General features: G+C 41.7%; 1 protein-coding gene across 7 annotated transcripts in view; it reads left to right on the top strand.

Moving 5' to 3' along the window:
- The window catches only part of RGS12 (regulator of G protein signaling 12), a 98361-nt gene that overhangs the window by 32771 nt on the left and 52420 nt on the right, over window positions 1–13170 (top strand). For 6 of the 7 annotated variants that reach the window (XM_068149639.1, XM_068149640.1, XM_068149638.1 and 3 more), the window contains one exon: window positions 9769–9790. In XM_068149639.1, coding sequence (XP_068005740.1) covers window positions 9769–9790 — 22 coding nt within the window. Of the gene's footprint in view, window positions 1–1927; window positions 2594–9768; window positions 9791–13170 lie in introns of those variants that run through there. The other variant, XM_068149641.1, reaches the window with a different exon arrangement.

Below are 13170 nucleotides of genomic sequence, written 5' to 3' on the forward strand. Positions count from 1 at the left end.
TCTAAGCAGATGGATGTGGGTTTGCAAATGTCGTCTTTGGTGGATCTGAATAAGGTTTTTAAAGCTGTTGTGTCATATTTTAACACTTTCTATTAATAGCCTTGCAAACTGACATTCCCTCTGCTTTTGACCTTTGAACTTTGAGTTGCCTGCCTGATTTACAGATAGGGTACAGAAAAATCACAAGACTTTGAATCTAGCACCTGCTGAAGTAACCTGTGAAAGTGTAGAGGGATAGCAGGCTGGGGTTTTTTTTTTCAAGGCTTTCAGCCACATAACATTTCCCAGCCATTAGCATTAACTGGTGCTGTGTAATTGGTAGAGCTTATTTGTGCTGCTGGTAGAGTTACTGTATGGAAAAAAAATGTGGCTGTGCAGTGCTTAGTTCAATGAAATAAAATCAACAGCTCTGAAGGGCTGTTTAAACTAAGGGGATTATTGAACTTAAAGGCCAAATATCAGCACCTAGAATGGATAAAACATTGCCCACACACAGTGTTCCCACTATGGTTGCTCTGCTGACTTGCTAGCCTTGCTGCTGCATCCCCCTGGATGTGGGGTTATTGATCTGCTAATCATTCTTGTGTCCTTGTGGGTAACATCATCTTCACCTGTTAAAACCCTGCTGGGACGTTGGCTCTTTCTAGGCGATTCCTGGAGGACTCAGGTTGAGCGTGAAATAAATGTTATTGTTAAAAGTCCTCTTTTTTCTTTGGTGTTACTCCAAAGGGATGCTCACTAGGAAAGCTCTCTAGGCATTTCTGAATATTTGTGCTTTTGACTTACCCACTGTAGGGATTATTATGCACTCGATCACGTACATGTCTGTAGTGATGCTGCTGTTTGGTTAAGATACTGATAGTGGAAAAAAACCCACATTCTGCATCCCACTTGGTTTCATGGCATGCAAAATACACTATTCAAACCCTTTTCTTTATAAAAGAATGTTGTTGTGGTTTTTTAAATACTTGTCTACATAGTTAAACTGGTCTTCTCTGCATGTATCACCTGGGCATTTGCTTCTTAATCTCTAAAATAATGGAGGGTGTCATTTATAGAACACATTTCCTTCCTGTCTGCCCACCTGTTGGTGGCCATTGCATTTCTTCCTGGTGTTAAATGCTGGGAGAAGGCAGCACTCAGAAGTGCAGTGTGTGTGTGTGTGTGCCTGTTCAAACAAGTCATCAATCATAAAATTAACTTTGTCCATTGCAGCAGTTTGCTCATGTCCCTGGAGTGCTTGCTGAAGTATGCTTCCTCCATTTTCATCTGCTGTTAGCTTCAGATTTATTCTCTGATCACTCTAAATTAAATTGAGAAGAATTGAGAAGACTGAGGTTTTTCCATTGGCCAAGTCTCTTCATCCTAAATCCCCAAATAGGAAGTTGTGCAGACTTGGACTGTCCTTTGCCAGCCAATCTTACAGTGAGATCTTGAGCAAAAGCTTTTAACTTCTTTTTCCTCTCATTTTTTCTCTGTATGTTTGCCTTCTTCATAGGGCTGTTTTTATATTAGGGGCTCGACCTAGGAGCTGCATAGATGTGGGGACTCCACACTGAACTAGGGAGAAGATTCCTCCTCCTTAGACTACTGATAGTAAGTCCACATTGGTTTTTAAGGACATCCCAACAGCAGAAAAATGCCCACTAATCATCCCTGGTGCTTATTTTAGCAGAAAATTGTATTCTGATTGATTAAAAACTAAGAATCAAGAATGGTTTGGGTTCTCTGTCTCTCTCTCTCTCTGGAATCCGGTGCTTTCCATATAGAGTCTCTTGAAGACACTGCTGTCACAGGCAAGTTCATAGCACTTCCCTCTTCATTACGAGTAGCCTATTTTGCTCTCTGTTCCGGAGGGGCTGTGCACAGAACTGTCTTGACATCAGCTGAGCACAGGCTTGGGTAGTGAGGAAAGAAGGAAGGGCAGAGTATCAGTTGGTTTCTGGAAGGGGAATTTTGTCTTTAGTGACAGCAGGCTGCTCCTAGGCTTAACCAAATATGCCAAGTTTCCTTGTACTGCAGATTTTTACATGCAATTTATGGTCTTAACCACTGCAAAGTTAAGCAGAAAAGACCGTCTGAGGTCCTACTTTATTCTGGCTTGCATTATGTAAACCTCTGAAAATAGTGGTTTACTCTGCAAATGTTTCTGTAACTAATGTGAGGGTGATGAATTGATGTTTTTTTTTCCTGCGAGCTGTCCTGGGAATCTGTTTTATTGAACACAACTCAACGTCGTTTTCTTCTCCTGATTTGTTAGAGGAAACGTTTTGGAATGCAATCAGCAGGATTTATATAAAATGATCTAGCTTTGCTGGTGAGAGATAATTGAGATCTAATCAGAATCCCTGACGAACCACAGCTTCCTGCATTGGCCTGTTGCTATGGGTAACATCAAGGGAGTAAAATAGAACTTCATACGAAATGCCTTTAAACTTTACTGGCATGTACAGGCATGGAACAGAGGTGAATTTTTTAGTTTAGTCTTTGAGAAGCTGATGTGTTAAGGAAATGCTTTTTCCATATTAAGGTGAAGATGAATTTAGGAAGAGTGCTGTTAGGAAAAATAACTGCTGTTTCTTACGAGGAGCGGGTAAGTGATCTGAATTATATTTAGCTGAGGCGAGGCATCGTTGCAGTGAGAAATTAGAAGAGGCTATTGTCATTGGCAAGAAATTAGAGGAGAATGTTGCCAGCTTCAGAATGCTGTGTGCTTAGCCTTAAAGCTTTTTAACTTTAAAGTGTTAAGTGTTGAAATTCCTGTGTGAATGCCAGCGTTGGGTTTTATCAGCAGACTAAAGGGAATCTTACTGAATCAGAGTAAAGGGAATCTTACTGTACCAACTAACATCCAGGTTTTGAGCTGTGTTGTGAATGTTGCCCAATGTGTTTAAAGCTAAAAAATCAGCATGTTTGTGGTTTGGGCTTTTTCTCTTTGAGGCTGTGCAATGTATTTTGCTTGTGCTTTTTGTGCCATTATAGCGATATTGTATCTTCAGGTAAAACTGCACAGGTTTTGTGTGCATCTTTATCCAAGTGATTTTAGGGATGGCTTTGCATTTAAGGCTCCATGTTTATAGGTGATGAGATTTGTTTTATTTGGGGTAAGAAGCTAAAGCATTGATTTCTGAAAAGGATTTCAAGTGTCACATCGTTTCCCTTTCACAGGTTGCTTCTATAGATTGAAATCCATGACAGTATTTCACCTTGAATGTTTGCAGGAGTCTTCTTGTACATTAGTTTTTGTTTCATCCTCGGGGATTCTTAGATCTGTAATACTTTTGCATTAACCATTGGGAAATGCTGCTCTTTGGTAGAGAATTGGAAAGATAAATTATGTAATAGCCCCCTGTTAAGTGGCATTCTGAAGGGGCATCCTCACAGAATTCTAAAGCATGAAATCAATTGCAAGAGTCATTTGGAATGGGGGTAAAAACACTGTGCTGCTACTCTAATACTTAGGGAACAAGTACATTGCAGGTTGTTTCCTAGAAGGAAAATCTAGCAATCATTTATAAATCATATGGTTATATATTTTTGTTTAGAGTGGCACAAAAAGTATGAGCCACGTTTTGAGACGTGATCTTCCTTCCAGAGATCACTCGAGTTCGTGGCATTTGTACAGTGTTAATGCTCTGATGTATTTAGAAGGATAAAAATACCTGTATGCAATGTAAGTCCTGGAGTGATGTGGCTGAAGGTCTGGGCACCAGCTCGTAATTCATACCTTGGCAAAAGGAGAAGTTGCTTCAGGTGGTTTAACGAGGAGTTTGAACACAGCTAGGTGCGAGCAGACAGTCCAGCTGAGTGATGAGCTTTCCGTGAGCTAAGTGACAGAGTGTTTGGAAGTTGGCTGTTTGGCTTCAGTCTGTAAATCTTCACAGCTTCATCTCTAAAAGAGCGCGGCGAGTTTCCCAAACTTATTTTGTGTCTTGAAATCACATGAGAAAGTCAGTTTGGGAGGGTGGTGGAGCAGGGTGGAAGGCTTCCTTAGAGGGGCTTGTGTAAAATAGTGTGTGGTAGGGTATTGTACGAGGTTAAGTCTAACAGGTTCTGAAGGCAGCAGTCAGAGAATTCCTTGGGTGCAGCAAAAAGTCAATTCCTGTACTGCAAGAAAGTCTATTATAGAAAGGATGCAGGGAGAGGTAATTTTTAATCCCTTTATTCTCTGAATCTTCCTGGGTGCCCTGAAAATAAAGAGGTGTTTCTGTTTAGCTTCAGGTTGTTAGAGTAGGAGAGAGGAATCTGTCTTTGCTCTCCTTACAGATTCTTTTTCTCTCTGTATCTCAGGGGTTGGAAATAGACATGACTTTCTTGACTCAGGAAGGCACTCACCCACATTCCATTAGCACAGATGACTTCATGTTGTTCCATTTTATTGCTAGGCCCTGGCATTTCCCAGGATGTGTCACCTCTCTTGGTATCCCTGTCGTCCCCTTTGTTCTGCTCAAGTGTTTGAGCATGACTTTGACTTGAATAACAAATCTTGGGGTGGAGAAGAAGGATATTTTTGTATTGTGGTATCTGGGTACACATGGATTTATTTGCTCAGTGTAATGCCTGGGATATGGGTGTTTGAGGGTTTCCTGCACCTTGATGTTACAGCAGACTTTAACATTGCTTAGTCTCCTTAGTTTCATCCATGTAAAATGGAACTAGGTGGATTTTTCTGGATTAGAGTTTGTGTCAACTGCAAGATTTCATCAGACCAGTTTGATGCAGTGGTGCTCAAATCTAGCAGGTTATAGACAATGAAAGCTAAAAGATAGAGGCTGTTTCAACCTTGTGAATTCTTCTCCTTCATGTCCTCTCTCTGTTTTCACCTTGTTGTTGCAAAATACTATGTTGTCTGTTCTGGGAAAAAAAAAATACTATTTACTTCCAAAGCAGTTTTTTCCCTGTTAATTATTGTAAGATAATGGTCTTTTAGGTTTGTGGCAAGCAGGTTGTTAACATGACATCAAAAACTTCATGGGCCTTTCTGGTTTTTCCACTTAGCCAAGTGAGATGATAGGAATAAAAATTTTACATGCTTTCTTTTCATCAGGACTTGGTGCTATCTAATGTATGCTGAAGCATTTGCCAGGTGACAGAGAGCTGAAACATCTTTTATGGTGGCTGATAACTGGGAAGCCACTGTTAAGCTTCCTGGTCCTGGCACAGAGCTCCTCACTTGGATCCCAGGGATCAAGATCTTGCCCTGAAGTCTAAGGAAGGGAGTTGCATCCTTCACCTTTGTGGTGTGTGCCCTAGGTGCTAATGAAGTGAGATGAGCAAGTAGAGTTCCCATGAAGAGACACACCAAGACTTAAACTTAAGCTAAAGGCTTTCTTAAACTGAAACTCTTCTTACCATCAGGGTCCTGGCATATCCCATGGCTTCTTTCCCAAATCAGTTGGGAACTCAGGGTAATTTGAAGAACTAATTCCAGTTCTTATCTGGCAGTGAAAGATTGGAGGCTTGAATGCAATTTGATGTTATCCCTGAGTGATAGATCATGTTACACTCACAAAATGAACAGCTCTAGGTCCTGTCATTTGCAATGAACTAACAAAATACTGCTTAAAAAATCCCTACATTAGCCCTAACTGGTGGTGGTGGTGGGTGGGGGAGTCATGCCCTTTCCAGCCTCATCATTCAGAACTGGGGGCATACAGGAACTGTTCAATTTTAGAGCTGTTCAATGCATGTGGTTTTTAATAGGCAGTGCTTAATTTAACACTTAGCACATAAATATTTCATCAAATAATCAAACTTTCTATGCATATTAGATCCAATTTTGTCCTGAAGAGCCTCCAGTGGTGGGAAGCGTGAAGAATAAAAACCAGCCCCCAACATATAGTGAATTTGTGAAATGAGATCATCCTCCTGTTTAAAAAAATCTGGTCTTGCAACTTATACCTTTGGACAAATCTAGACAAGTTTCAGCTCAGCAGTTTAGAGGAGAAACAGCTTTGTCTAAATGGGGATTGCACACAGCTTCTGACAGGTTTATTATAGTGAGATTTCTACAGAGTCACAAACATGTTTTGAGCATAGTGCTGTGAATCCTTACACAATAATTACAAGCTTTAGTTTCCAGCTGGTTTTGTTGAGCAGATTTAGTTTTGTTTTATAGATGGCTTTAAGCGAATCAGAGAATCGCAGACTGGCTCAGGTTGGAAGGGACCTCGGAGATCATCTCCTCCAACCTCCCCTCCATGGGTAGAGACACCTCTCAGCTAGACTCAGCTGCTCAAGGCCTCATCCAACCTGGCCTTCAACACCCCCAGGGATGAGGCAGCCACAATCTTCCTGAGCAGCCTGTTCCAGAGTCTCACCACCCTTGTACTGAACGACTTCTTCCCAAGATCCAGTTTAAACCTATACCTTCAGGAAGGCAGTTTCGCTAGGCTGAACAAGCCCAGCTCCCTCAGCCCGTCCTCATAGCAGAGGAGCTCCAGCCCTTGTAAAAGAAATTTTATTCTGTGCTCTACAGGAGGAAACTCTTAATCCTTGGAACATCATGGGGAGTTTCAGTGATTCTATAATGTAAAAAAACACCAACCCCATGCCATGTAGCTCAAGTACATCAAAACCAAAGGAAAATTTGTAATACTTTAATAGCCCAGGAGGAGATGATTGATATTTTGATGAGAAATTCTGTTCTTGCTATGGGGTGCTACTTTTTTTTAATGTTTAAATATAATAATTACTAAAGCCTTGCTTGGAGAGAATTTAAGATGTTGGTCTATGTAACTGAAGGTGCTTAATTAGCCAAAGCATTTAAACTAAACACACAAAACCATGGTGTGAAAGCTCAGTGCATTAACTTCTGCTGAATGGATTGAGGTAAAGCTGCTCTCATTGTCCACAGAACTTTATTATGTGGTATCATTGCTGTAATGTTTGAGCTTTCCTCTGAAATCACACTGTTTTTCCTGTAAAATTACATTTTACAATGGTTTACTTCTCAGGTTTTGACCAAGTAGAATTCTTTTTACTCTCATGAGAATCCTGTGCGTTTTACTTGCTGTCTTTCAAAAGCAACTAAGCAACTTGGTGCTTGAATCTGGATTCCTGCAGGCTGCCAAAGTAATGGCCCTCAAATCACAGAATCACCAAGGTTGGAAGAGACCTCAAAGATCATCAAGTCCAACCTGTCACCACAGAGCTCATGACTAAACCATGGCACCAAGTGCCACGTCCAATCCCCTCTTGAACACCTCCAGGGATGGTGACTACACCACCGCCCTGGGCAGCCCATTCCAATGGCAAACGACTCTCTCTGGGAAGAACTTTCTCCTCACCTCCAGCCTAAACTTCCCCTGGCACAACTTGAGACTGTGTCCTCTTGTTCTGGTGCTGGTTGCCTGGGAGAAGAGACCAACCCCCTCCTGGCTACAGCCACCCTTCAGGTAGTTGTAGACAGCAGTCCCCTGAGCCTCCTCTTCTCCCTTTCGAAAGCATTTGTATTGTTTTCTTGTCTTGTGTGTAAACTGATACTATTAGTTTACTTCGAGTCATCCCCTTTTTCATCCTTAAGAAATGACATGGAAAATTATTCATCAGCTGTTCTGTACAGTATGAGAATAAGAAATTAGAGGCAATCATATTTATAAACCAGTTTTCAGTAATGTAAATTAAATCTTCTTAATTACAAGCATGAATCGCGTTACAGCTTCTGAAATCACAATGTGCTGCCTAGATGTAGGCGCAGAGTAGAAGGAGAAAGGATGTCCTGAGCCTCACTGAAGAGCTCTACCCAAAACAGAAATACTTTCTTTGGATACCCTGATAGAGTGCTTTTAAAATAAGTGAGAGGCCTGGGTACATTTTTGATGCTGTTATTGTGCTTTACAGATCAGAAGCATTTGTTTTTGTGTAGTGAAACACAAAACACCTTCCTTTTTTTGGAGCTTTTCATGTTTGTGTTAATCTGAGGTGTTGGGTGACAGGTTGGGCTTGATGATCTTTGAGGTCTCTTCCAACCTTGATTCTATGATTCTATGAACTGGCACCAGAGGAATGATGTCAGTGGAGCCTAGTTTAGGCTTTGAAAGGTCCAGAAAACTTGGGTTAAAATCTAGATCAGGTCCTCTCTGAACGGAGAGGTCACAACAGTTTGTAACAAGTGGTGTTCTTTAGATAGTGTGTGTTGACAGCAGTGGGTGATCCTGCAGTGGAACAGAAAAGAGAAAAGAGGAGATCACAGAATCACAGAACATTAGGGGTTGGAAGGGATCTCAGAAGATCATCCAGTCCAATTTCCCTGCCAGAGCAGGATGATGCAGGGCAGGTCACGTAGGAGTGCCTCCAGGTGGGTTTTGAATGTCTCTGGAGAAGGAGACTCCACAATCTCTCTGGGCAGCCTGCTCCAGGGCTCTGGTGCCCTCACAGTTAAAAACTTTTTCCTTCTCTTCCCATGGAATCTCCTCTGCTGCAGCTTGCACCCACTGCCCTGTGTCCTGTCATTGGACATCACTGAGCAGAGCCTGGCTCCATCCTCCTGATGCTGCCCTGCACATCACTATAAACATGAATGAGGTCATCCCTCAGGGTCCTCTGCTCCAAGCTCAAGAGCCCCAGCTCCATCAGCCTGTTCTCAGCAGGGAGATATTCCACTGCCTTCAGCATCTTTGTGGCTCCATGATGGACTTTTTCAAGCAGTTCTCTGAGGTCCTTCTTGAACTGAGGCCCCAGACCTGGCCACAATATTTCATTCTTTTAAGGATTTTGTAGATTTTTGAAGGTGTGGTAGTTTTAGGCTACCACAGAAGGGGAGAGGGAGTGTTTGTTCCCAAAGCTGGCAAATACAGACAAACTATGGAAAGAGGGCTTGTCTCTTGACTTGTGTGTATGTTTGTTTGTATGGCTTGGTCTTCTGTGTGCTTCCATGATGAAGAAATTGTAGATGCTATAACATATCCTTTAGCTTTTTATAGAGCAGTACAAAATAAGAGCATTTCTCTTTAACTGTTTAGAAGGTGAAAAGCTTTAGGACACTTTCTCAATCACTAAGAAAGGATTCCCTAAGCTAAAATACTTATAGTTTCTAATGGTTGCTAAAAATGAGTAGAAACTTTAATGTAAGTATCAGCTGTCCTTCCAGCCTGTCACTCAACTGAGTGTCAAATTGCCAGCAGTGAAATGGTCACCTTCTTGGTTTTACAGAAATGTTAATTGCCTTGGTGTAATTTGTGGTGAAAGGTGAGAAGATTAGGGTGGATAAGCACACAAACCTCAGGGTTTCCTTAAATTTGATGATGGTGAGGAGTTCTTACCTAACTTCTTGGAAGCACTCTTACCATCCTTTTTTCTCTGTGGAAGTCAGAAGTGATGGACAGGGAAAGATTTCACAGCTCTCTGTCTGACAAGCTACAGAATCAAAATGTCTATCTCCAGGTAGTGCAGCAAAATAAGGTCTGTGAGGTGTTGTTTTCAGTTTGAGTCTTTGCAGGTCACTTGTAAGGCAGCTGCTTTCTCGCCTACACCACTTACAGTCTAAGAAGGACTGTTGGAAGCAGGCAGGATGTACTTCACCCAGTACATACTGGTGAGATCAAGTTCCAGGGTAGCGGTTAAAGGCCTGGGGTGAATTTCATGGTGGGAAGAAAACACCTGTGAGAAACCAATGACTGCCTTCTTCAGATTTTCTTCTATCATGTTATCTGTTGTTAATAAGATGCTAATGGCAGCTAACACTTCAGATGTTATGTGAAGCTGAGAGATTTCTAATACTTAACCATGAAACTTAAGTAACACTTCTTTTTCTCTTTCTTATTGCAGTCAGCAACTGTTTCTGATGGAGGTAAGCTGAAGCTTGTTTTTACTTTTCTAATGAAAAAGAATCAATTTTCCACATGAAGCAATATGATGCCTGGTAAATAAGGTGACATATTCCAAGATGTGAGTCTGAAGTGGTGCAGAACTCTGTGACTTCTCTGGGAGCTGTGCCAGTGACAATACTGCAGGGTCACATTAACATACTTCCACTGATTTATTTGCATCACTTTCTTTGGTGGCACATCTCTATCTATATGCACATTTTTATTACAGCTGGGCTTCTTCATCCTTAACAATAAAGAGGCAGAGCTGGTAGACTTCTGTATAATTGGATGGTAGATAAAATCTTGTTCTCTGTTGTGTTGTCATCTCCATACCCTCTTTGCTTTTGAAGGGATATGCTCTACCTCCTAAGCTGTAACCTGTGCTGGTGCATTTGTTGAGGCTGACATTTCTTTACAGTGTGATGCATTGTGAGAAGGGGGTAAGTAATTTGACATATGTGAAATCCCAGTGTGGAGCTTTTGCAGTTCTGGAGTACTCCTAAGCAAACTCCTCTGCATCACCTAAGCTTGCTTGTTTTGATTTTTAATGTGGCTTTATTTAATGTTTTAAGGGATGTCCACATTAGAAGATGATTTCTCTGAACTTTGAAGTTAATTGAAACAATTTAAGCATGCTTCCTCAACGGAATAAAGGGATTTGTATAGTTTAGGGTATACCAGAGGTGGCTTTTCTCCCTTGTCTTGCTTGGCAGGAGTTGGTTCACTTGATCCTGCAGAGAGACTCACTTACATACATTTTATTCCATTTGCTGTTCTTTGAGAAGAGTTTTCTACTGCTAAAATGTAGCCTCTGTTTTTGTGGAGAAAATGTGTATGTATCCCCCTGGTGTTACCTGTTGGCTGTAAAAACTAAAGACAAAGCACAGCCTTTTTTGTTTGGCTATGAGGCTGAACAAAGTTCCAGGTGCTGAGGGGCAAAACCAAATGATGATGTTTTTTTTAAATTTTAAAAAATGTACTTTTATCTTGCTCTCCAAGGGTTCTTTTTTTCCCATTTAAATGAAAATTATTTAACTTCTGTGGCCTACCCAAGCTTGGAGGTCGCTGTGGTAGGACTCCTGTGATAGTCATTGCAAGCGTTTATGCCTGCAGCTGAGAGTTTATTTTAAATATCTGACTTTACTTTCAGTTTTTCCAGTATGGCTTCTGTGTTTCATTCCAGTTCCCTAGGTAATTGTGTGTTCACAATTAATTCTGTGCACTTTTGTGAAGTCAGGAAATGAAAGGGCCATCCACGTAGGCTGCAAAGGCGAAAGAACAGGCAATAAGATAAACGCGTTTTTCTGCTGAGTTGTATGACCTGTTTGTTTTTTCAGCTAGTGCTGAAGATGCAACAGGGACTCCCTCTTTGTTGTTAAATGCTCCTTAAGAGGGAGGGTTTAATTTGAGTAAAAAGCAGTAGCTAAACTATACTGGGAAATATTGAATCAGTGCTTAAATACCTAGAAAGTGGATTGGAAAAGCAAGAGCCGGAGAGACCGTAAGCAGAATTTAGAGCCAAATTGAGTAAAAAGCTCTGGTTCACATCTCAATTACATGGTCAGGCTTTCACTTTTATTATGTCACAGCACTGAATTTTTTTTTCCAATCTTCCCTAATCCATTTCCCTGGTAGAGCAAGAGATTTACACATTTTGGAGCCCGTCTTTGTTAGAGACGTTTTCACTGCTGTAACCATCGGTGTAGCAGTGCACTCCTCCCTTCCCAGGCTAAGTCTTAATTGCAGTCTTTGTGCATATAACTAGATACTATTGCAAGCTTTAGTCTAGGGAGTGAAATACATCTGTAAAGAGTAATTATTATGTGTTTATATACATCCCTTCAGTACAGTAGGAGGCATGACAGCTCTCTGTACATTTTCATTCCAAGGTGGATGAAGCTTCGTGTGATATAGCTTTTATTACTTCAGAGACAGGCACTGGAAGCCATCTACCTCTTGTTGCATTTATTTTACATGACAACTCAGCTTGTGCAAAGCTGGGATGTGCTCATCAGCCAAAGCAGTGCACTTGGGCTTTGCAAGATGTGTCAAAGAGCTACTTCAGTTAGTGGTGGTGTTGCCAGAGATGCTGGCCAGTAGCAGCTCTGAACTGTAATCGATTTGCTTTAATGAATTGCAGTCAGTCAGAATGCAAACTCTGATAATGCTTGGATGGAAGACCACTGCTGTGGATCTGTTAATCTGCAGGACCTATGCTCTAGGAATAGCAGAAACCATTTTCTCGTACTACAATGACCTGTAATTTCTCTTACTTCCCGCTGTGGAATCCAGCTGCTTCTGCTGACTGTGGGAGCAGTGAGTGTGTGCACAGCATGCAGGCTGTGGCTGGTGTTTCCAGCATTGTGCCATCTAAGGCAGCATCACAGGGGTGATCAAAAGCCCTCAACACAGGAAGGATGCAGACCTGATGGAATGGGTACAGACAGAGCCATAAAGATGATCAGGAGGCTGGAGCACCTCTGCTATGAGGACAGGCTGAGAGAGCTGAGGTTGTTTAGCCTGGGGAAGAGAAGGCTCCAGGCAGACCTAACAGTGGCCTTCCAGTACCTGAAGGGGGCTACAAGAAGGCTGCAGAGGGACTGCTTCCAAAGGCCTGCACTAATAGGACGAGGGACAATGGTTTGAAATGAGAGAAGAGAAGATTTAGGTTGGATGTTAGAAACAAATTCTTTTGCATGAGAGTGGTGGAACACTGCAGCAGGTTGCCAGGGAGGTATTTGAGGCCCCATCTCTGGAGATACTCAAGGTCAGGCTGGACAAGGCTCTGGGCAACCTGATCTAGTGGAAGATGTCCCTGCTGAGTGCAGGGGGGTTGGACTAGCTGGCCTTTGGAGTTTTCTTCCAACTATTCTATGACTCTGTGGGTCTAAGAGTCCTCAGCTTATGTCTGACTTTGGCTATGGATACATAGATGACACTTTACAACAGGAAAACCTTAAAGTCAGAGGATGTGTAATAGAAATATTTCATCATCCACCTCCAGGCAGGCAGGTGCTGAGTATTGAGAATGTCCAAGTCAGTTCTTGCCTGCTGTTCCCTGCAGAGATCAGTTCCCCAGAGCTGAAGTCTATTATTTCCAAATACTTCAGTGTAACACATCCCATTTGCATGTCTTTTTCCTGAGGTACCACCTTGCTGTAGCTCCTGCTGATTTTTGTGGGGTTTAGTGTTTATCACCTGGAAGAAATTTCCATAGGAAAAGTATTCTCAAAGCCTTTCTTTTTCTTTTTTTTTGGAAAGGATTCTGATGTTTACAATAATAAATAATGTAAAGCTGGTTTTTTTTGCAGAGTAACTGAAGAAGGCAGAACACTAAAAAAATCCACAATGAAATCCAAAA

Source organism: Melanerpes formicivorus, unplaced genomic scaffold (assembly GCF_026170545.1).
Source record: "Melanerpes formicivorus ecotype bairdi unplaced genomic scaffold, bMelFor1.0.p_v2 SCAF_18, whole genome shotgun sequence".
NCBI classification, from domain to species: Eukaryota; Metazoa; Chordata; class Aves; order Piciformes; family Picidae; genus Melanerpes; species Melanerpes formicivorus.